General features: G+C 45.8%; 1 protein-coding gene across 1 annotated transcript in view; it reads right to left on the bottom strand.

The window, feature by feature from the left end:
- Positions 1-24860, bottom strand: part of LOC137378389 (potassium voltage-gated channel subfamily KQT member 2) — a 165875-nt gene that overhangs the window by 35445 nt on the left and 105570 nt on the right. The window contains exons 2-10 of the mRNA XM_068048673.1: positions 21741-21831; positions 19213-19339; positions 17238-17413; positions 14611-14736; positions 13754-13864; positions 12306-12401; positions 11688-11782; positions 8943-9011; positions 4856-4882 (exon numbers count right to left, since the gene is read on the bottom strand). Of these exons, the coding sequence (XP_067904774.1) occupies positions 4856-4882; positions 8943-9011; positions 11688-11782; positions 12306-12401; positions 13754-13864; positions 14611-14736; positions 17238-17413; positions 19213-19339; positions 21741-21831 (918 nt within the window). The remainder of the gene's footprint in view (positions 1-4855; positions 4883-8942; positions 9012-11687; positions 11783-12305; positions 12402-13753; positions 13865-14610; positions 14737-17237; positions 17414-19212; positions 19340-21740; positions 21832-24860) is intronic.

Below are 24860 nucleotides of genomic sequence, written 5' to 3' on the forward strand. Positions count from 1 at the left end.
GTCAACCCCTTCATCCCAGGAATCAGCCTAGTGAATCTCTTTTGAACTGCCTCCAATGCCAGTATATCCTTTCTTAAATACGGGGACCAAAACTGTACACAGTACTCCAGGTGCGGCCTCACCAACACCCTGTACAGTTGTAACAAGACTTGCCTATTTTTAAACTTTAACCCCTAGCAATACAGGCCAAATTCCATTTGCCTTCTTAATTACTTGCTGCACCTGCATGCTAACTTTTTGTGTTTCATGCACAAGAACACCCAGATCCCTCTGTGCTGCACTTTTTTGAAGTCTCTCTCCATTTAAATAATTGTCTGCCTTTTGATTCTTCCTATCAATGTGCATGACCTCTCACTTTCCTACATTAAACTCCATCTGCCAAGTTTTTGCCCACTCACTCAACCTATCTATATCCCCTTGCAGATTCCCTATGTCCTCATCACATGCCCTCCCACCTATTTTTGTATCGTCAGAAAATCTGGATATATTACACTCTGCCCCCTCCTCCAGGTCAATATACATAGTAAATAATTGAGGCCCTAGGACTGATCCTTGTGGTACTCCACTAGTTATTTCTTTCCAACCTGAAAGAGACCCATTAATCCTGACTCTGTCTTCTGTGTGTTAACCAATCCTCCTCGATCCACGCTAATAAATTACCCCCAATACCGTGAGCTCCCATCTTGTGCAATAATCTTTTATGTGGCAGCTTATCAAACCCCTTCTGGAAATCTAAATACACAACATCTACCAGTTCCTTTTATCATCTTTGCTTGTTATATCCTCAAAGAACCCTAGCAAATTTGTCAAACATGATTTCCTTTTCACAAAGCCATGTTGACCCTGTTTGATTGCGTTATGCCTTTCTAAATGTCCTGCTATTTCTTCCTTAATAATGGGCTCCAGCATTTTCCCAACGACCGATGTTAGGCTGACTGGCCTATAGTTTCCTGCTTTTTGTCTCCCTCCCTTCTTGAACAGGGGCATCACATTAGCGGTTTTCCAATCCGCTGGGACCCTCCCTGAATCCAGTGAGTTCTGGAATATTTCGACCAATGCCTCCACTATCTCTGCAGCCACTCCCTTTAAGACCCTTGGATGCAGGCCATCAGGTCCTGGCGACTTGTCTGCCTTTAGTCCCATTAGTTTGTCAAATACTTTGTCCCCTGTGATAGAGACTGTTACAAGATCTTTCCTCCCATTAGCTTCTTGCTTATCTGACATCTGTGGGATATTTATAGTGTCGTCCACCATGAAGACCGATGCAAAATATTGGTTTCAATTATCTGCCATTTCCCTGTTCCCCGTTACCAATTCTCCAGTCGCATCCTCCATGGGTCCCCCGCTCACTTTAGTTACTCTCTCTTTTTATATACCTGGAGAAGCTCTTGCTGTTCGTTTTTATATTTCTTGACAATTTACTTTCATAATCAATTTTCTCCCTCTTTATTAGCTTTTTAGTCATCCGCTGCTGGTTCCTAAAAAATTCCCAATCCTCTGGTCGACCACTAGTTTTCACCACTTTGTATGCCTTAGTTTTTGATTGGATACTCTCCTTGACTGCCTTGGTTAACCACGGGTGGTTCATCCTTCTCATCGAGTTTTTCTTCTTGGCCGGGATAAATTTTTGCTGAGCGTTATGAAATATCTGCTTAAATATCTGCCACTGCTCATCCACTGACCTTCCCCTTAGTCTATTGCAATCACTGTTGTAATGTAGAAATTAAGAGGCCACCACTACCTGATGGGTTAGGCCAGCATTAATCGCCCATCCCTAGTTTCCCTGAGGGCAGTTTGAACTGGAGGTATGTGAGTGGACATTAGCAAGTGAGTGGACCCTGGCATGATTAGACATTTACACGAAAGTGAATATCAAATGACTGATGCAGCTAATAGTGAAAAGATTGAGCCCAGTCAGAGCTAATGTTCCTTAGCTTTGTTGCCCTTTGGATGATATATTAAACTCAGGTCCTATCTATCTATTCAGGAGCAAATAATAACTGTAATAGGAGGATGGTAGAGCTGGCAATAGGGAATGGCGAGATCTAAACTGGGCTTGCTTGAGCTGATCCAACTTGTGATTAAATTTTTGCTCACTCTGTGGAGGCTGTGGTAGTGAGCGTCTCCCTATAGCTTTCTTTTAGAGTCATAACAGCACAGAAGGAGGCCATTTGGTCCATTGAATCCATGCCGGCACTCTGTAGAGCAATCCAATCTGTCCCATTCCTCCACTCTATCCCTGGAGCCCTGTAAGTTTGTTTCCCTCAAGTGCCCATCCAATTTCATTTTGAAATCATTGATCATTTCTGCTTCGACCACCCTCATAGGCAGTGAGTTCCAGGTCATTACCACTCGCTGCATAAAAAGGTTCTTTCTCGTATTGTCCCCTATATCTCTTACCTGAAACCTGAAGTCAGTGTCCCTTTGTCCTTGTACCATTACTTAATGGGAACAGTTTTTCTTTGTCTACTTTATCATAACCTGTCAGAATTGTGTACACCTCTACCAAATCTCCCCTCAATCTCCTTTGCTCTAAGGAGAACAACCCCAGCTTCTTCAACATAATCTTGTTGCTAAAATTCCTCATTGTAAATTTCTTCTGTGCCCTCTCATCCTTCATACAGTGTGGTGACCAGAACTCTAGTTGGGGCCTAACCAGAGCTTTATAATGCCCTTACTTTTGTTCTCTATTTATGAAGCCCAAGATCCCATATGCTTTGCTAACCACTCTCTCAATATGTATGTCTGCCATCATTTTTATCCAAGCTGACACTGACCCTTCTATTTCATGAGCCTCAATTTTGTTAATCAATCTTTTATGTGGTTCTTTGGCAAATGCTTTCTTAAAACAGACAACATCCATTCTTTTCCCTTCATCAACCTTCTCTGTTACTTCATCAAAAAATTCAATTAGATTAGTCAAGCATGATTGCCTTTTACAAATCTGTGCTGGCTATCCTAATAAACTCAAACGTCCCCAAGTGCCTGTTGATTTTTTCCCCTGATTATTGTTTCTAAAACCTTATCCACCACAGATGTTAAACTCATTGGCCTGAAGTTACTAGAGATAAGTGTCACACTTATCACTTTCTAATCCTCTGGCACCTCTCCCTTATCTAGGGAAGGTTTATGGCAGGCCCTTCCACTATCTCTACTCCCACTTCCTTTAGCAACCTGGGATGCAAGCCGTCCGGACCTGGTGACTTATTGACTCTAAGCATAGCCAGCCTTTCCGGTACATCCTGCCTATCAATTTTCACCCCATTCATTACCTCTACCATCTCTGCTTCTAACGATATTTTGTCAGCATTCTCTCCCACAGTAAACACTGATACAAAGTACTCATTAAGTATTCTAGCCTTGCCCTGCACCTTTAAGCAGATATTACCCTTTTTGTCCCCAGTAGGCCCAACTCCACCCTGAAGGGAGGGAACAATGCTGAATCTCCCAGCCAGGAGAGGCATGAACAGAGACCAGAGACACAGACCCAGAGACACAGGATTATCAAGATGCATAGGTGAAAGGAAGGAGACCAGAAACAGTGAGTGCTCCTGTTTAAGAGCAATACGGAATTGAGGAGATTCCTACGGGATGGAGCTTTAAATCTCACCAGGGTGCCGCAGAGCTACAAAATTCCCAAAGGATTTGAATCTTTCCAGAATATATTCAGTTGGCATTTTAACACAAGCAAATTGGGCCCCTTACTAACAAATAAGCTTTGTTGTTGTTTCTCTAAACTAATTGGCCTGCTGATTTAAAGATTGCTTCAAGCTAATCAGGAATAAATATTGGTGCCAGAATCTTTATTAAACAGGGCTTTATATGGTGCTCAGGGAGATGGGACCACACTGAGGAAGTCTGGGGGCTTCCTGTAGAGTCTTCTAAATCCCACAAGTCCTTTTCTTCTTGCAAAGGGAGCTGAAGGGAACAAGTGGTGAGGATAAAACCTACCACTCACTGTCAAAGCTCAATTCTCTGCTTAAATGAAAAAGGAAAGACAGTTATCAAAAGAAGTAAATAAACTGCACACGGTCATTTCAGACTCAACAATTCACAATGAAACATACGGAATGATCTTTAACTGTAGCACTGATCGCAAATATTGTTCTGTGAGCAGGTCTTCACATCGAAAATGAAATGAGTTCATTTATCGACTTCAGAAAAGGCAGAGGAATGGCGGGGAGCGGATCGGCTGCAGGTCAGGCACCCCCTCCCACTGAAGTAAATGCAAAGGAAAGTTGGCGGGGTGTATAATGGGCCTAGGCTCTCCTACCATCAGATTTCCACACACCCCACCCACAAACCCCACCCACCCCTCCCCACTACACTCACTTTCTGCCGATTCACTGATCTTCACCATGTCTCTGCTGGGTGAAGGCTGGTTCAAGGTCAGACAACACCTTGCACACAGCAAAGTATTATCAGACGTGCAGTCTCTGCCTGGGCTGCTCTTGCTCGCCTCCTACTGGCAGGCTCAAGACTGACAGGAGCAGCACCCTTAAGCACTTATCTGCTGCCGGTGCATGGCCCAGGAAGAGACAGGAGCAACCGGCAGGAATATATAAAGGGAGTCACACTGAAAGTAACAATACATAAATACAACCTTCATGCTTTGTCTTTGGGTAACAGCAACTTTGAAAATCAAAGGATGCTCCTGAATTAATTAAACACAGCAAAAGGACAATGAGGTCAGCATCTTACTGCAACCCTCCAAGTATTAATCTGAGCTTCTAAAACCCACCCACTAAATCACACCTATGGTGAGCAGGGGACGGGGGCTGGGGGTGCGGGGGGGGGGGTGGGGGGAGCACATTTCTGACGTTTTTTAAAATCAGAGCTTTAAAATCAAGCAAACCTGGGCGTGCTTTCCGGGGCCTCCTTCCTGCGACAAGAAAGACAGAACAAAGACAAGTGGTTACTAGGAATACCAGGCTGTCCAATCAAACCGCCTATAACATAAAGCTAATCTATCCGACATCAGGAAATATACTGAAATCAAGCACCTTTTACAAGTGGTTCGACACAGAGCAAAGCTCCCTCTACACTGTCCCCATCAAACATTCCCAGGGCAGGTACAGTACGGGGTTAGATAAAGAGTAAAGCTCCCTCTACACTGTCCCCATCAAACATTCCCAGGGCAGGTACAGTACGGGGTTAGATACAGAGTAAAGCTCCCTCGACACTGTCCCCAACAAACATTCCCAGGGCAGGTACAGTACGGGGTTAGATACAGAGTAAAGCTCCCTCTACACTGTCCCCATCAAACACACCCAGACAGGTACAGCACGGGGTTAGATACAGAGTAAAGCTCCCTCTACAGTGTCCCCATCAAACACACCCAGGACAGGTACAGCATGGGTTAGATACAAGTCGCTGGTGTGCGTCCGCACCCAGGCTGCGACTCTCCGCCTTCGGACCCTGCAGAGATACCTGTACGTCGAGCGTCCTCCCAGATGGTGTGCACTGGCGACGTATTTTTTCTGCCAGTGTCACTGCCTTCAAGATGACACGCAGCTCCCGGTGGAGTCCGTTAGCCGCGCCTCTCTGAGGGAGTTGCCTGTCTTTTACCGGGATCTATTCCGAGTCTGGAACATGGTCGCCTTCAGTCAGGGCACTCCCCCACCAGCGGAGGAAAGCGCCTCGGCTGTCCGGGCGGCCGACTCCGGGGACGGTCCGGCGGGCAGAGGAGTAGCCGAAACCCCCGGGACGCCCCTCACTGCGGGTGGCGAGAGGGCTCAGGATTGCGGAGCGATCCCGGCCGAGCTGACCCCCGCTCAGCCGGAACTGCTCATTGGACCCAGGCCCCGAAACCCTCCTCAGGAGCCGGTCCCGCACAACCCGAGCCGCCTCTCGGAAATGCCCTCCATGCCATTCCAATCAGCGCGGAGGGGTTTCCTGTACGGGCTGCTCCTGCGCACTCTCCACTTCCTCGCCCTCGTCAGCCGGCCGGACACGCCCTGGCGGTCCGCGTTGCCATCTGGCGGCGAGGGGAAACCCCGATGGAGGTCTCTCTACGCGGGAGTCTTCCCCCTTTACATCGGGGACCTGGGGTGGAGGGTGCTGCACAGAGCAGTCCCGTGCAATAGGCTTTTAAGTAGGTTCACGGACTCCCAGGCCGCCTGTACTTTCTGCGGCCTGGACGAGTCCGTGTTCCACGTTTATACGGAGTGTGCGAAGTTGCAGCCCCTATTTGAGTATCTGAAGGGGCTGCTCCTCAAATTCTGGCTGCACTTCAGTCCCACGCTCCTGATCTTTGTGCACCCGGTGCGGAGGGGCTTGGGCCGGGAGGAGGATCTCCTCGTCGGTCTGCTCCTGGGCCTGGCCAAGGTGGCAATTCACAGGTCCAGGCTGCGGGCCGTTGGGGGGTCCTTCCTCCTTGATTGTCTGCCCCTCTTCCGCGGTTACGTTCGCGCCCGGGTATCCCTGGAGAAGGAGCATGCGGTGTCCGCCGGTACGCTTGAGGCCTTCCGCGACCGGTGGGCACCGCAGGGACTGGAGTGCATCGTTGACGCCGAGAATGGCATTTTAATTTGAGTTTTTTGTTTATTTATCTGGTTTTAATAAAGTTATTTTAAAACTGTAAATATGTATATAAAGGGGGCCTGAGGAATAAAGGCCCCCTCGACGTGAAAAATATAAAAGGGGCCTGGGGTATAAAGGCCACCTTATAAAAGAAAAAAAAAAGAAAAAAAACGAAAAAAAAAAACGGGGTTAGATACAGAGTAAAGCTCCCTCTACACTGTCCTCATCAAATACTCACTGGACAGGTACAGCGCGAAAAAAAAAAATGGGTTAGATACAGAGTAAAGCTCCCTCTACACCGTTCCCATCAAACACTCCCAGGACAAGTACAGCACATGTTGGAAGCTTTATTCTGCATCTTCTACAATATCCTTTAGCATTGACTTTTTCTAAACATCAACAAAACGCAGCTGACATAATGGGCCTTTGAAAACAGAATTAATGTTAAATAAAGATTGACCCCTCCCCATTCACATTGTCTCTGACCCCAGTTTCTCACTCAGTTTAATACACTTTCTGAATACAAACCAAAAGATAGAACAAGTACATAATAAATACACTGAAATGTTTCCCTCACTCCATCCTTTAGATGCACAGGGTCACAGACTGCCTCTCCACTTGAAAAGACATTAACATTTATCTCAAAGTTTTTGAAATTTGCCTTGTTTGGAAAAAGGCTACTGGACATAAAGTGCTAGAAGCTCAAGAAAAATATTCCATTTGTACCACTGATAATAATGTAATAATGTATCTTTGGAGAATTAGGCAGACTGCAAATGCTAAAACTGCACCATCTAAATTCAGCATCATACTCTAAGGAGAAATATTAAATCTGAGCCCAGGCTTTATGAGGTTGAGATGTTCAAGTAAAATCTGTACTGAAGGTATTAAAAGAGAAAATTGATCAATGAATAAATATAATCATGCTATTGTGATTTTTTTTTTTAGAATTTTTAATACTGTGTTTAAACATATATTTTGGGGCATTAAAAATTTCAATTACTGAGAAAACAAAATGGCAAATGATACAGAATTTCAGACAGTATTTTCAGTGATTTGGCTGAACCCAGTGTAATATTGTGCAGTAATGTGTTTACAGAGCCAAAGCTCATTAGAATGATGGGCCTTGTGGTTTTTATAATGGGAAAATGTTTACATAACAAATGACCTTTCATCAGATCATTGACCTGAACCATTAGCTCTATTTCCCTCTTCACAGATGCTGCCTGACCTGCTGAATGACTTCTAGCATTTTCTATTTGTATTTCAGCCAGCCTCTGTAGTATTTTTCTTTGGCCCGGACAAGAATTACATGCAGAGCAAGATTCTTAACACATGTTAGATATATAGATTATGTAAGTACATTTATCCTCGTCATTATGATTGGAGTGAAGCATAAGGGAATCCCTGTAAACCTCCACTAGATACTAACCCCAGACTCAGAGTTTAACATTTACCATTGATCTCTGCCTCCTCTTCCCAAGCCAGTTTTCAATCCTGCAGTATGTATGATGTTCTTGGGCATTTTCTCTGCACAGATGATAGGATGACTTTTACAGCAAAAAATGGTCATCTGATCGACTAAACTTTTCTCAATTTTCACTTCTTCCTTTCTTGTCTTTTTTTATTGCTCCTCCATTAGGAACATAGGAACTGGAGCAGGCCATTCAGCCCCTCGAGCCTGTTCTGCCATTCCATTAGATCATGGCTGATCCAGATCTCAACTCCTTCTATCCCACTTGGTTCTGTAACCATTGCAACACTGACCTAACCAAAATATTCATCAAAAATAACAAAGATTCTTCCTAACATATAATTACATCATCCAACATTCCACTCTCCTCTCCACATCTTCTCAGTCTATTGTTCTAAACCATTCATTCCTGGGCCTCTAAACCATTAAAATCCTCACCTCCTTCAGTCTTCCCTTCCTTTAAAAACACAAATTTGGCATCACCTTAGCACTGGAAGAAAGAACTTGCATTTCTATAGCACCTTCCATAACCTCAGGGTGCCCCAAAATGCTTTTGAAATCTACTCACTTTGTAATGTATGAGATGCGGAAGCTAAAACTGCACACAGCAAGATCCCACAAACAGCAACAAAATAAATGGTGCAGATAATTTGTTTGAGGAATAAATATCAGCTACGATAGCGGGGAGCACTCCCCTTCTCTTCAAATGTGCCCTCGTGTTCTGGATTCCCCCACCACAGGAAACAGTATTTTCATAGCTACCCTATCAAATATCTTTTATCATTTTAAACACCTCAATTAGATCACCCTGAACCTTCTAAACACAATGGAATACAAGCCACGTTTATGTGTCCTTTCTTCATATTGTGTTAGCGTTTTGTGTTGTTTCTGGACTATCTCGAGTTGTAACTAATTGGCCCATGTTACTAGCAGACATGCTCAGTACCTGAAAGTGAGTCCTGATTTGCTCTTGAGGTTACGCAGTAAGTCAAGCTGGTTGAGTGGAGGAATCAGCCTGTGACAATATCACACATAAGAAAACACTCTGGTTTGAACAAAAGACATAGAGACAACGAGTGCTTAAGTTAATAGACTGCAGCTGAACTCTCACTAGACGCCCTCCCACAATCACATCAGCTTGCTCTGTGACATCTGTGCCTTTACGTTACATCGGATATTAGCTGTTTGGGAATGAGTTCAAATTCCACCATGGTCAGTTTGAGAATTTACAATCAGTTAAAGAAAAATCTAGAAATAAAAAAATGGGCAGTCAGATTGTCGTAAGAACCCAAGTAGTTCACTAAAGTTCTCCAGGGAAGGAAATCTGCCATCCTTACATGATCTCATACAGTCATAGAGTTATACAGCACAGAAACATTCCCTTCGGCCCATCGTGTCTGTGCTGGCCATCAAGCACCTAACTATTCTAATCATATATATATTCATATATGCGACTCCAGTCTCACATCGCCCTCTGAAGTCATATCAAACCAATGGCTCAAGAAGGCAGCTCATCACCACCTTCCCAAGGGCCAACTTGGGATGGGCAATAAATGCTGGTTTAGCCAGCAACGCCCACCTCCCAAGAATGAATTTTAGGAAAACAAGTACAAGAAGGTTTACAAGAAAACCAAGACTTTGTTTGGTAACAAAAACAACCTTTTCATTCTTGTTTGTCTCAATTAGCACAGATATTATCTATCCTCCAGTCATTTAAAAACAGAACAGGGGCAAGCAATTTCCAGGTGCCACTCTGTGTCACCCAGTGACTTAGACATGATTCTGTGTTAAAATGACACATGAGGAGAAAAATATATAAAGCTCATTATTACACAGATCTTTGAAGGTGGCAGTACGCATCAATAAGGCTGTTAATTAAGCATGCAGAATCCTTGGGTTTACGAATAGAAGCATTGAGTACAAAAGCAAGGAGGTTATGGTAAACCTTTATACATCACTGGTTAGACCACAGTTAGAGTACGGCTTTGCTGGTTCCTGCTCCAGCCCGCTTGAATTGCGTTTTTATGCCAACATCGGCAAGGAAATCCGGCCCTAAACTTGCCAGATCCAAAACGTTGTAACTTGGAAAAGGCAGTCCTGACTCCGATCCAACTCACTAAGAGATGACCATAAAATCCAGAGGATAAATCGCACCCTACATAGTTGTGCTCTAAACCCAAGGGTGCGTCTTGGATACTGGCAGGTATGATTTCCCCTGAAGCCCTTGTGCAGGTTTTGCGGCTACACGCACTGATTAAAAAGGGAGTGAGGCAAACAGTTGGGCGAGGGGGAGGGGCATAGCGAGACACCTCAACTCTGATTTTGAGGGCCCAGTCCCCCCTTTTAATCGGGCCAGCAAGCTGCAAGTGGGCTTGCCAACTCTCCAGGATTGCCCTGGAGTCTCCAGAAGTTGAAGATTAATATCCAGGACACTGCGGTAAGCAATACTCGAGGACAAAGATCATAGGGACAAGTTATTTGAACATTTTTGTTCATAAAACTATTGAAAATGGAGATAGGAAAAAGGCTGTTTGACTGGGTTTGGCGGTTGGCGGTCACATGATGAAATCTCCAAGAACATGTCCAGCCAGAGTTGTCTCCTCTTTGGCCCATGAGGATTCCTTTGAAAAGTTTAATTTATATACTTACTGTGGCCCATTCTCGCCTCTCTCCACCAGCTCCCCCAGTTGGGTTGGCGTCTGTGAGGGCCTCATGCACTTCCTTTAGTTTAAACGCGTTGGGGTGCTAATTACAACATTAGGCTTTAACTTTTCACAGTAAAGCAGGATCCCAACCTACCAGGTTCAGGAGACCGCCCCCCCACACCCCCACAACCCCCGAGCCTGTTTTTTATGATGTAAGTTAAGATGATGGAGGCGAGACCACATCAGGAACATAAGAAATAGGAGCTGGAGTCGATTATTTGGCTCTTCGAGCCTGCTGAGCCATTCAATGAGATCATGGCTGATCATCGACCTCAACTCCACTTTCCTGCCCACTCCCCATATCCCTTGATATCTGTAGTGTCTAAAAATCTACCGATCACTGTCTTGAATATACTCAACGCCTGAGCATCTGCAACTCTCTGGGGTAGAGAATTCCAAAGATTCACAACTCTCTGAGTGAAGAAATTTCTCCTCATCTCAGTCCTAAATGATTGGCCCCTTATCCTGAGACTGTGTCCCCGTGTTCTAGATTCGCCAACCAGGGGAAACATTTTCTCAGCATCTATCCTGTCAAGCCCCTTAAGGAATCCTTCCAACGTAACCCTGTGCTGGTCTGGGAATGGGGACAGAAGGGGTTAAAACTGCCCTCTTTTATGTGTTGACCTGGCTATTGTTTTGGGAATGGGATGTACAGAAGGTTTTTTGTTATTAAGTGAAAGGGAGTTTCCCATTGAGACTCACGCACACAACACACGGCAACACAGACACACACAATGTACCTACTTGTCTGAGTGCCACATATCACAAAGCCTTGCGCGTGGAATCCACGTTTCTATGGAAACACCTGCATGACAACGGCATTGACACTACAGTGAAGAGATGGAGCAAAAACAAACTTGTGCGGAACTGAACTAAAATGGAAGGAAATAAAAGAAATTTGAAATTAAATAAATAAATAAAATTAAATTATAAAGCCAAATCTGTTGTTTGTGTCGGGGAAGGGGAGGAATTGTCTCCACACCTACCTGTACATTGGGACTGTCAGCGTCTGCTCAAAGCACTGCCAAGTGGCATGCAGGTCCGTCCGACAGAGACTTGTAGAGTAATACCGCCAGGCAGCCTATGCATGAGATGTGGAAATGCAAAGATTAGATTATTCTTCATATGTATCAGAATTTTATATTTTGTTTTATGAGGGTAAACTCCTCCAATGCCCTTTATTTCTGTAACTCCAGGGTCAATGTGCAGTGTCTAACTCGGTGAGGCCACTGCCTTAATTACAGCCAACGTTGCTGTTCACCTGCTGCCGAGCAAGACCCAAGAGCTGGTCCCATTCAAACTCCGGTTTTCTCTTCCCTGTGCAAGCAAGAGGACGGCCTCAACACTATCAAACAGCCCTTGCTCAAGGATGGGAGAAGGCCTTCACAATGGGTTCTCTGGCCCTAGTGTATGATGTGTGTTCTCTCAACGCAATGAAAAAATCCTCAATTATTTATGAGCCAAATGGCTTTCTTCTGTATCATAATGACTCTATAACGATGATTCCATCAACGGTATTCCCTGATACAGCTGTGGTACTGAGCTCCTCCTGTCCCGCCGCCTTTCACCGTTCCCCAGTAACCATGGAATCCAGTCCGTGTTACCTGGATGAGGCCAGCTGCAGGATTCCTTCGCTTCTCAAAGTGTTTCTGCCGATGTTGTTCCTGAACTTTCAGAGCAAAGCCAGAGCCGAGAATTCCCTGGGTAGCAGGAGAGAGAAACATCAGGAAGAGCTCCTCAATGGTTTCCAATTTCAAGACCAAGAGCAATAGAGTTTTGTTGGGTAAGGGTGATCAGGGAATAGGAACCAAGGAGGGTAAATGGATTTAAAATACACATGATCCCACTGAATGATAGAACAGATTCAAGAGGCTGAATGGCCTTTTCCTGTTCCCATGTTTCCACAATTGCACCTGGAAGGAAGCAGTCCCTCAGATCAGCAGGTAGCTGGCAGCTAATAACAAAGGCCCAAAAGTAAGGGCTTCTCAACACTGCTGCTGAGATCAAGTGGTTGAAGTTAGCTATAAAGACCAAGAGGTTCAGTGATGTTCACTGACAGATCTAGTGCGATGGCAGGAGACTGGCCTCTCAATTTGGCTGGCAAAGCTCATTACAATAAGGAAGTTTATCAGGAGTACAGACTGGTATTGCTACAAGGTAAAGCCCTGGATCCTCATCAACCACTCTCCTCATCCCTTCATTGTGCTGCATGCCTTGTCGTCCCTTGAACTGTTACTCTTCTTCACTATAGACTCAGTAACAAATATCTGGAACAGCAAACGTTCAGAACTGAAAAGCATGACGATGTATTATGATACCCACCCAGTGCTGGCAACCGGAATGTCCAAACATCTCATTTTGCTGCAGTAAAATCCTGATGCACTGGAGAAAGATTGTATTTTATTTCAATATATTAAGCCCAAATTTGCTTATGAGTCACTCCCCACGCTTCTCCATGAATCTCATTTCAGAGTTCCCAAATGTTACACCATCAACCTCACCAAATGATCTCCCCACTCACTCCCTCTAACTAACAATACAGATACCAGTGACACTGTTACATTTTCGCACGCATCTCTGCTTTCACTTTTTCTATCGCACGTTCTCTCATTCACTTTCTTTTCACTTTCTTTCTTCAAATTCTTTCTCTCTCCTCTAGGTTCCATGTGTTCTACTCTGGAAAGCCAGTTGGTGAAGGATAGTGCTGGAGCCAATCTTTACTCAGGTCAACATTTATTTACATAGCAAGCATACATCTCCTAACTCAACTGCACCCCAGTTTCAGTTTCGTTATATCAGCTCAAGTGAAATCCTAATTAATGCCCTCTACCTACATATAATTAAACACAATTGATATACAATTAACGCCACACCAGGACTTTGACCCAGTGATGGTGACTTGGAGGGGATCTTGAAGATGGTGGTGTTCTCCATGTGCTGCCGCCTTTGTCCTTCTAGGTGGGGGAATGTCAGATCCGGCTGGGGTTCGGGATCAGGTGGAGGTTCGATGAGTGACGGAGCACCACGTTCCCTCTACCCCCTGTGTACTTACCGCCGGCAGTGCAAAAAACGAGACCCCGATGAGTGTAAACGTCGCAGCCAGGAGTCGCCCATTCCACGTGATTGGAAACTTGTCACCATATCCAATGGTCGTCAGGGTGATCTGTGGAGACACGGCATCTCACAAATGAAAAGCTGGCATCATAAAAGTGACCAGGAAGCGGCTGAATTATTGCAAAATCAAATGGGTTCACTAATGTCCTTTAGGAAAGGAAACCTGCCGTCCTTACCCAGTCTGGGCCTATATGTGACTCCAGTCCCACACCAACATGGTTGACTCTTAATGGCCTAGCAAGCCGATCACTTGCATCCAAGCAGAAGGACGACCTTCTCAGCGCAATAAATACCAGCCTTGCCATCCCGAGAATGAATAAAAAAGGAGGGCTAAGGAAAAGGACCGAAAGCACGCCCAAAAGAAAATTCTGGGGAGGCATTTGAAAGAAGTGAAGGGGATAGCGAGGTGGAGAAAGCTGGCAGGGTATTAGAGATGGTTGGAGCGTAGTGACTGAACTGCCAGCTGTTCTCCCTTGCCAGGCATCACAACAAAATCAGCAAGCATTGTTTGCACTGGAACATCTTACATGCATCATCATCCAAACTGTGCCAGCTTCTGGCAAAATGCTGAAGCTCAGTCAATGAACGTGGGCAGTTTTACCATCGAGTAGAATCACCCGCTGGATGCACCCATTGGGAACTGCCCAAGACGATCTGGCCAGGAGTGTCTGACCAGGAGTGTCTGGCCAGTGCCCTGTGGCCAGCCCATCTGCCCAGGAATGTTCAATGGACGGAATTCCTGATGCTCATGAAAATATTGAGCCCTCCTAACCGTACAGAAATAAAAACACTCACCAAACCCCACCAGAGAGCATCCGCATATGTTGCAAACTGTTTATTATCATCCTTCTCAGCCAGGTAGACAAGGAATGAGGCGAGAATGAGGCACAGGAACCCGATGTACCAGGCAGTGATCAGCTCCTGAAAGACAGCGGGGACAGCAAGGAGATAGAGGGAGTGAGAGAGGAAGAAACAAGACAAAGAGCTGGAACTGTGAAGTGTGAGAATCAAGGAGGTGAGACATGAGTCATGGAGAGAAAAAAAAACTTGCATTTATATAGCAACAGTCACAACCTCCAACCTGTCCTAAAACGTTTCACAGCCATTTCAGCACTTTATGAAGGGTAGCTACTGCTGTAGTGCAAGAAGCACAGCAAGCAATTTGTGCACAGCAAGCTCCCACAAATAGCAATGTGACCAATGACCAGATTATGTGATTTGTACTACTGGTTGAGGGATTAAATTTTGGTCCCAGGATACTGGGGAAAACTGCCCTGCTCTTCTTTGAAATAGTGTGGTGGGATCCTTTACATCCCCGAGAGGATGGATGGAACCTTGGTTTAACATCTCATCCTAAAGAAAGCACCTCAGACAGTGCAGTGCACCTTCAGTAATGCCCTGGACTGTCAGCCTGAAATTTGTACTGATGTCTCTGGAGTGACACTGTCTCAGTGTTGCTTGGTGAGGGATGGTGGGACTTCCTCCTGCCCAATCCAATGCAGTAATTCTTGCTGGAAAATGCTCATGCAAGGGCAGGACTGGCAGTCGAATAGCCATCAACACTCATGCACAAATGACTGCCGTTTGGCTGAGTTTAATAGAGGCCTGATGACTACGACACTAATGCCCGATTTTATTCCACTTAAACCTTTTCACTTACACAGAGCTAAAATTGGGTCCTTGAAAGTGTCTGAGGAGAGGAGGGCATTAGAGGGTAGAAAAGACACATGGAAGAGACCAAACTAAAGACAGTCCACTTCAGCTGAATGCTCCCTGAAACGCTGGGCTGAATTTTCTCCGCCGACATCAGAACTATAGACAGGTTACGACCCAGATGGTGTGCGAGTCCCCCCACCTCCACCTGCACAATCTTACAATTAATGAGCCACCTCAAGTCCTATCCAATTAGGGATGGTGGGCAGACTGTGAAAGGGCCAGAGTGCCCGAGGATGTGGGCGGCTGGCAGCCCCAATGGGAGAGGTGGGTGTTACCGATGTAGGTGGGAGACCACAAGGGAGGCACCTTCTGAAGACTTCAGAAAATGGTAAAAATGAGTGTGGCCACAGCTGCCAGGCCATCAGTGTGATCCCCTCCTCAGGATAGCCTGCAGCCATGGCTGTAGCCCGATGATCCCTGTGGCTCTGGGATGGGAGATGCGATGGTCTTTGTTGACCTGCCACCGGAAGGCTACCTCTCGAGAGCTGATGGGCTCGGCACACGCTGCTGTGATGGCAGGAACATCCTGTCTCCATTGGAAAGTGGCTGCATGCCTCATTGGAGAATTGGAGAAGGCTGCCGATTTTCTTGCCCGCCCACAGCTACCCCATCTGCAATCCCATCTCCAATCCCATCTCCTCGGCTTCCGGGAAAATTTATCCCGTTAATTCTCTCTCTCTCTCTACACAGATGCTGCATAATATCAGCATGTTTTAGTTTAGAGATACAGCACTGAAACAGGCCCTTCGGCCCACCGAGTCTGTGCCGACCATCAACCACCCATTTATACTAATCCTACACTAATTCCATATTCCTACCACATCCCCACCTGTCCCTATATTTCCCTACCACCTACCTATACTAGGGGCAATTTATAATGGCCAATTTACCTATCAACCTGCAAGTCTCTGGCATGTGGGAGGAAACCGGAGCACCCGGAGGAAACCCACGCAGACACAGGGAGAACTTGCAAACTCCACACAGGCAGTACCCAGAATGGAACCCGGGTCGCTGGAGCTGTGAGGCTGCGGTGCTAACCACTGCGCCACTGTGCCGCCCAGTTGAAGTACTGCCATCTGTAGCCCTTCATTCGCTGAAGTGGGTCACACTGAAGTGAGTACTATGCGTAGTTTTGGTCTCCATTTCTAGGCAAAGATGCACTTGCCTTGAAGGCGGTACGGCGAAGGTTCACTAGATTGTTTCCTGGGGTGAGAGGGTTGTCCTATGGTGAGAGGCTGAGTAAATTGGGCTGATACTCTCTGGAGTTTAGAGGAATGAGAGGTGATCTCATTGAAATATACAGATTCTGAAGGGATTTAACAGGGTAGACACTGAGAGGTTATTTCCCCTGACTGGGGAATCTAGACCACGGGGACACAGTCTCAGGATAAGGGGCCGATCATTTAGGACTGAGATGAGGAGGAATTTCTTCAATCAGAGGGTTGTGAACCTTTGGAATTCTCTACCCCAGAGAGCTGTGGATACTCAGATATTCAAGACAGGAACTGATAGATTACATTGATATAAGGGAAACAAGGAATATGGGGATAGTGCAGGAAGGTGGAGTTGAGGTAGACGATCAGTCAGGATCTTATTGAATGGCGGAGCAGGCTCGATAGGTCAAACAACCTCCTCCAGCTCCTATTTCCTATGTACTGATGTTCTTATACCCCAGGTCCTGCTTGCGACTCCTCCCTTGCAGTTACCTTGCTGTGTGCGTAGACCACCGATCCCAGCAGCTTCCATGTGCCCCCTCTCCGATCCATGCGGATCATCCGTAAGATCTGTAGAAATCTCAAGCTCCTCAGTGCGGACGTGGCGAAGACATTCCCCTGTGTCCCTGCGGCAAGAACAGCGATCGAGGCAACAAGGACCATGACATCTGGGCAGGGAAGGTAATTTCAAACAAAGTTACCTTCCTGAACTGTCACATCTTTCATTTCCAAAGTGTTTAATCTTCCGACTAACTGTTCCATTTTCCCTCACTTCCTGACTGATCCCCTTTACCAAAACTGGGTGTTAATTATAGATTTTTTAAACTGGGAAATGAGAGGTGAAGAGTTGAGGCTCACAATGCACCAGAGTCAAGCATGGGAACGGGGAGGGAAGACATGGTAAGGAGGCTTGGCTAACCCCTGCATTTGGGCTTTAAAAGCTGCAGCTTGTAGAAGGAAGGGAAATGAGAGGTGAGGAGGTCCACGGTTGACACTTTCTGGGAAAGGATGAGATCAGAGAAGCAGCCTTGGTTCAGCCAGGGAGGAGGGGGCCTATGTTGGACAGTTTAGTTGCAGCTTAGTTAGAACAAAGGAAAACACTGAAAGCAGGATTTACTGGAATAAATCAGAGAGAGAGACAGAAAGACAGACAGAGAGAAAGGGATAGAGGCAGACAGAGACCGAGATGGAGGTAGATAGAGAAATAGAGAATGACAGATAGGGAGACATATTAAGAGATAGAGACAGGGAGTGACAAAGAGATAGAGAGACAGAGATATATACAGAGAGACAGAGACAGAGAACAGAGAAAGAGACAATCAGGAAGAGAAAGAGACAAATTCAGCATCACCCACATGTTGAGATCAAAGATTTTTTTAAATGGTGCAGATCTGACCTGTGTGAAAACCTGCTGAAAATCTCTCACCAAACTTCAAACTTGCAGCTACAAATCTGCACACATTTTCTTTTTAAAAACTGTCATTCTTTAATTCTTTTTCATACTCTTCCTCTTCCCTGCTTCCTGCTTGTCTTAGAATGACTTCCAGCTTCATCGCTGCTTTTGTCAGCAGTTGACAACTCCTTCTCCTGCCTCGTCCACAATTCCTCCTACAGGCTTTGAATTTGTAAAACTTAGGCTTCGAATTCCCTAACTCCTCCTCCCTGATTCATTAACCATCATGAGCTCTGCTCCTTCGTCTGCCTTTGCAGTTTAAAAAAAGGTTCTGCTTCAAAGAGCTTTGGGAAATCTTTACAGTTCACCTGCTGAATACTTAAAGCAAACGTACAACTTACACAGAAACAACTGAAAACACTGCGTCCTTTTCCTGAATCATCACGATGACAGCAAACCGCTTCTGCCCTGCTCACGCCAGCACCTTGCGACACAGATGCTGCACCTTTAAGGAACCAGCATTCCAGATCTAAAATATTAGGAGGTTTTTCTCCTACAGCCGAGCATCCTAGATGCTGGCACATGTTAAGAGATGTGGGCTATAATGCTAGGACCCACACTCTGACCCAAAACCCTCAGGTTAGCAAGTATCGAAGGCAGCCTTATCATTCTGGATCTCTGGATTTTGTCCTGTTCTTCTTGTTGATTTTCCTTCAGTTAGCAATAACATCGCTTTGAGGGAAAGGGCACAATTGGTCTACCTCTCAAAAATTCTGAAAGCTATTCAACTAAGTGTGGCGTCGCACCTCAGAACAATGCTCCCCTCAGCTGGTGTTCCGGGGTGCATCTTTCACCGGTGCTCAGGAGGTAGTGACCAAGGGAAGGAACCCTGGCTGATAACTTTCTCGTTTCCACAGCCCAAAGGGGCACTGAGAGCCCCAGACAACCGTGAATGAGCCTGGGGTCTTCTTGTGGCTAGGTACCAGCTGAATGGGGGAAGATGGGGGTTGGGATAAGAGCCTGAATAAAGAAACATCCTTCAGGGGAAAGGGATATTTCACCTGACCCGCTCACCGATCACACAGAACGGTTTCTGTGCAAACTTCAGTCGGCCTCTCCATCCTCGGTATCGACAGCAGCAACCGGCAGACCAAATCCGTACAATGTATTCCACTCCAAACACCACAATCGTCACTATTTCCTGTGGGGAGAAAGAGGGGGAAAAGGATATAACAAGTCTCACAGTACAATGAATCCAGAAGTTCAACTCTGGGCTTCCAAACGTCTATAGAGCCTTGGTTAGACCCCACCTAAAACACTGTGCAATTCTGGTCTCCATATTCCAGAAAGGATATGGAGATGGTGCAAAGAATTGATTTACAAGGATGATACCAGAACTGAGAAGTTATCACTATCAATACTTGATGCGAATGCACAACTCATACAGAAACAACAATTGAAAACACTGCATCCTTTTTCTGAATCGTTGCGATAAGAACAAACTGCTCCTGCCCCGCACCCACCCACCTATCGACACAACTATCAGGCTGGGGCTTTATTCTCTAGAAAAGTGATGGTTGAGGGGTGAGGTGACCTGATAGAGATCTTTAAAAAATTGAAGAGATTTTGATAGTGTAGACGTACAGAAGATATCTCCACTTGTGGAGACCACCAAAACTAGGGACTATAAATATAAGATGGTCACTAATAAATTCATGAGCAGCTTCTTGACCCAGAGAGTGGTGAGAATGTGGAACTCGCTACCACATGCAATAGTTGAGGTGAATAGTCTAGATGCATTTAAGGGGAAGCTAGTTAAACACATAAGGAGGAAAGGAATAGAAGGATATGCTGACGGGATTAGATGAAAGTATGGAGGGAGGAGGTTCATGGAGCATAAACATGAGCACCGACCAATTAGACCGAATGTCCTGTTTCTGTGCCGTAATTACAAGATAATCGTCTATAATGAAACTCTTCAAAGTATCTTACAGCAACATGAGAGAGAGAGAGATCCGTGACAACTGTTATCACACAAAATATATGACCTGCGTTTATATAACATCTTCATGTCTCTGAGTAATAGTTCAAAAAGCTCTTCACATACTGTGAGTGCAGTGACAGTCGATGCAGGAAAACACAGCACTCAATTTGATTCTTTTGAATGCAGAAGGTTGAGGGATAATTTGATCGAGGTATCTTCAATGTTAGAAGGATTTGAGCCATATCCCTGATACTCTGACATAACAACTCCATGAATCTCAGTCCGGAAAGCTCCACAGCATCCATCACATTTTCGGAGAGAGAAGTCCAGATTTCCAATCCTCTTTGTGTGAAGAACTGTTTCTTAATTTCACTCCAGAACGGCCTAGCTCGAATTTTAAGATTGTGCCCCCCTTGTTCTGGACTCTCTCACCAGAGGAAATAGCTCTTCTGTCTCTACCCTATCAAATCCTTGAAACATTTTAAACACCTCAATTAGATCACCCCTCAGTCTTCTACACTCAGGGTAATATTAGCCTAATCTATGCAACCTGCCATCATAATATAATCCTTTAAGTGTGTGCATCATTCTGGTGAATATGCACTGCCCCCCTCACCCCCACCCCACTCCAAGGCTAATATATCCTCCCTGAGGTGTGGTGTCCAGAACTGAACAGCTATTCCAGATGGGGGTCTGACCAAGGTTCTGTATAACTATAACAACATCTTGCATTTATATAGCACCTTTAATGCAGTAAAAGGCCCCTCACAGGAGCAGAGTGAACAAAATTCACTGAGCCACATAAGGAGATATGAGGATAGGTGACCAAAAGCTTGGGCAAAGAGGTAGGTTTTAAAGGAGGAGAGAGAGAAAAAGAGAGGGAGAGAGAGAGAGAGAGAGGTGGATAGGTTTAGGGAGAGACTTCCTGAACTTAGGGCCCAGGCAGCTGAAGGCATGGCTGCCAATCATGGAGCAATTAAAATCAGGGATGAACAAGAGGGAAGAATTGGAGGAGTGCAGAGATCTCGAAGGGTTGTAGGGCTGGAGAAAATTACAGAGATAGGGAGGGGTGAGGCCATGGAGGGGTTTGACCAAGATGATGAGAATTTTCAAATCAAGGTGTTGCCGGACCAGGAGCCAGTGTAGGCCAGCGAGCACAGTGGGTGATGGGTGAACAGGATATGGTGTTAGGAAACGGGCAGCAGAGTGTTGATCAGCTCAGTTTTGCAGAGGCTGCAAAGTGGGAGGCCGGTCAGGAGAGAATTGGCATCGTATAACCTCCAGCTCTTTGTATTCCAGCTCCATTGATATAAAGACCAAGATTCCAATTGTCTTTTTGATTGCTTTTTGTACTTGCAAATTGGATGGTCCACATGGGTCCAAGAGATAACTGGATGTGTTTGTGGAGAAAGAAGAGATGGGGGATATGGTGGGAGGGTGAACAGGTGGTGTTTGTCTCTCAAAATGGCTCTTTCCTGTCACTAAAATTTGCTGAGCTCCCTGATCAGAGTGTGCGATAACTACACCTCACCTGATGGCTGAAGCTAAGCAGACCGGCCCTGATTAGAGGCTTAGTTATCAGAGTACCTGGGCAATAGGTTATACAGAAATGACTTACCAGAATATACAGTGCCCCTTCTGAGCTCTGCTCATACTCCTGGATTGTGGAGAAGACTGACAGCACCAGACAAGAGAAGACCAGTAAAAAACTGCAAAATACAAGCAGGCAAAATGAGATGAATGAACCGTTTATCCAAAGTAACAAGCGAGATAAACACATATGTTGTGGCTGGTAACCAGATGGGCAACATCACAGAATCACAGAATAATACAGTGCAGAAGAGGCCCTTCGGCCCACCCAGTCTGCACCGATGCATTAAAACACCTGACCTGTCTACCTAATCCCATTTTCCAGCACTTGGCCCATAGCCTTGAATGTTATGACATGCCAAGTGCTCATCCAGGTACTTTTTAAAGGATGTGAGGCAACCTGCCTCTACCACCCTCCCAGGCAGGGCATTCAAGACCGTCATCACACTCTGGGTAAAAAAGTTCTTCCTCAAATCCCCCTTAAACCTCCCGCCCCTCACCTTAAACTTGTGACCTCTCGTAACTGACCCTTCAACTAAGGGGAACAGCTGCTCCCTATCCACCCTGTCCATGCCCCTCATAATCTTGTACACCTCGATCAGGTCACCCCTCAGTCTTCTCTGCTGCAGTGAAAACAACCCAAGCCTATCCAACCTCTCCTCATAGCTTAAATGTTCCATCCCAGGCAACATCCTGGTGAATCGCCTCTGCACCCCCTCCAGTGCAATCACATCCTTCCTATAATGTGGCGACCAGAATTGCACACAGTACTCCAGCTGTGGCCTTACCAAAGTTCTGTACAACTCCAACATGACCTCCCTGCTTTTGTAATCTATGCCTCGATTGATAAAGGCAAGTGTCCCATATGCCTTTTTCACCACCCTATTAACCTGCCCTTCTGCCTTCAGAGATCTATGGACAAACACACCAAGGTCCCTTTGTTCCTCGGAACTTCCCAGTGTCAGGCCATTCATTGAATACTTCCGTGTCACATTACTCCTTCCAAAGTGTATCACCCTCACACTTTTCAGGGTTAAATTCCATCTGCCACCTTTCTTCCCATTTGACCATCTCGTCTATATCTTCCTGTAACCTAAGACACTCCACCTCACTGTTAACCACTCGGCCGATCTTTGTGTCATCTGCGAACTTACTGATCCTACCCCCCCAACATAGTCATTTTGCACTGAATTATCACCCAGCTCCTAAAGGCAGCCAAGTGCTATTGTCCATGCATGAGCCCAAGCATGGAATGTCAGTCGGCTATTCTACTGTAGTGTGCATCACCACTGAATATGACCTACCTCCCAATGCCTTGATTTTAAATTCTCATCCTTTTGTTTAAATCTGCGTTCCCATTTCCTCATCCCTCCCCACCTCTGAAACCTCCTCCAGCCCCACAGCCCTCCAAAAAGACCTCTGCGCTCCTCCAATTCTGGCCTCTTGCGCATCCCTGATTTTAATCGTTCTACCATTAGCAGCTGAGCCTTCAGCTGCCTGGGCCCTAGGCTCCAAAATTACCTCCCCAAACCTCCTGACTTCTCTTCCTCTCTTTCCTCCTTTTAGATACTCCTTAAAAGCTACCTCTTTGACCTATTATGTCCTTGGCCGGGATTTTCTCGGAAGCACTGATGTCCTGATGTTGGGACCGGAAGTGGGGGCAGGGTTGCATTCAAAATCTTCTTGGAGCTGGCCAATTAACATCCAGCAGGCGGGGGAGCTGTCCACTGAGGTGGCACGGGCAAGGAGGTGGTCCCGGCCTAGTCAAGCAGAGAGAGCAGAGAGGGAACCCAGGCAACCAAGACATGTCCAGAGATGGCAGAAAGGAGAACAAAGGTGGCCCCATGGTTCACGGATGCGTCCCTGCAGGTGCTCCTCCAGGCTGCTCAGGCAAGGAGGGAGGTCTTCTTCCCCTGGGATGGGAGGGGGAGACCGGCCTCGAAAATGAAGCAAGCCTGGATGGAGCCCCCAGAGGTGGTGAGCAGCTGTGGGGTTGTCTCTGGCACATGGATGCAGTGCTATAAAAGGATCGATGACCTGATGCATGCCGGCAAGGTGAGTGCAGCAAACAATGTTCAGCTTACAGCCTTTTATGTGACAAAGGATGAATGTGAAATTGGTAGACAGGGCAATGCCCAGGCAGCAGCAGTGGCGGTCAAAGACATGGCAGCCTCTCTGTGAAGGACCCCGGTCAGTCAGAGTTGACTCCTGCACTGCTGCTACTGAGTGGCTGCATTCTGGAGGCATCCCGATGGTTCCATGATGGACGGCCAGGCTGCCACAAGCACAAGCACTGAACGTGTCTTTAACGGGTCACTAACAATGGAAATTGATGTGTTTGCTGGAAAAGCAAACTCAGAGGTGCCAGAATGGGGAGTCCTGGAGGTGGCTGGTCCAAGCTGATGGTGAGACATGAGGAGTGAGTGACCTAATGGATGGTGTTGCGACTGAGGTGGGAGGAGTGCACTGTCTTTTCTAGTTCCACTTCTCCACAGGTCACATCATATATTTTAAATGTTTACCCAGTTACCGATATGGTCAATCATATATTCTACTCTTTATCCCAGAATAAAATACAACAACCAGGTTTCTTTAAGAAACAACAAAATTATCAGTTTATTATCGAACAAGACTTATCCAGTAACGAAGAAGAGCATTAACACATAGATTGAAATAGAACGTTCCCTTTTTAAATACACACACACACAGACACACACACACAGGTTAACAGAGAAACAAGAAATTCTCTCTGCAGATGTCTTTTACAAAAAAAACCCACTTTGGCCAAATACTTGTTAATTCTTGAAGAAAAAGGATGAGATATGTCCTGTCCCAAAATGGCATACAGTTTGGCATCCAGGTACACATAGATGGGTCACTGGGATCTTTTCTGGAGCAGTTCTTTTCAGGTGGTGTCGCAAATTAATCTGACGGGTTTTTCCAGATTCTCAGGAGAAATGCAGCATCATGGATTTTAGATCTCTTACACACTAAACACTCAAGGCTTTTCAGAGAAGTGAAGAAAGACATGAGCTTGGTGTTTCTCTCTTGGCAGACTGACCTCCAATTAACTCAAAACAGTCCACACTCCAACCAGAAACAATATCCCAAAAGCAAAACCTCCTGACTATCATAAACTTGACATGTC

This window comes from Heterodontus francisci, chromosome 16, assembly GCF_036365525.1.
Source record: "Heterodontus francisci isolate sHetFra1 chromosome 16, sHetFra1.hap1, whole genome shotgun sequence".
Lineage (NCBI taxonomy): Eukaryota > Metazoa > Chordata > Chondrichthyes > Heterodontiformes > Heterodontidae > Heterodontus > Heterodontus francisci.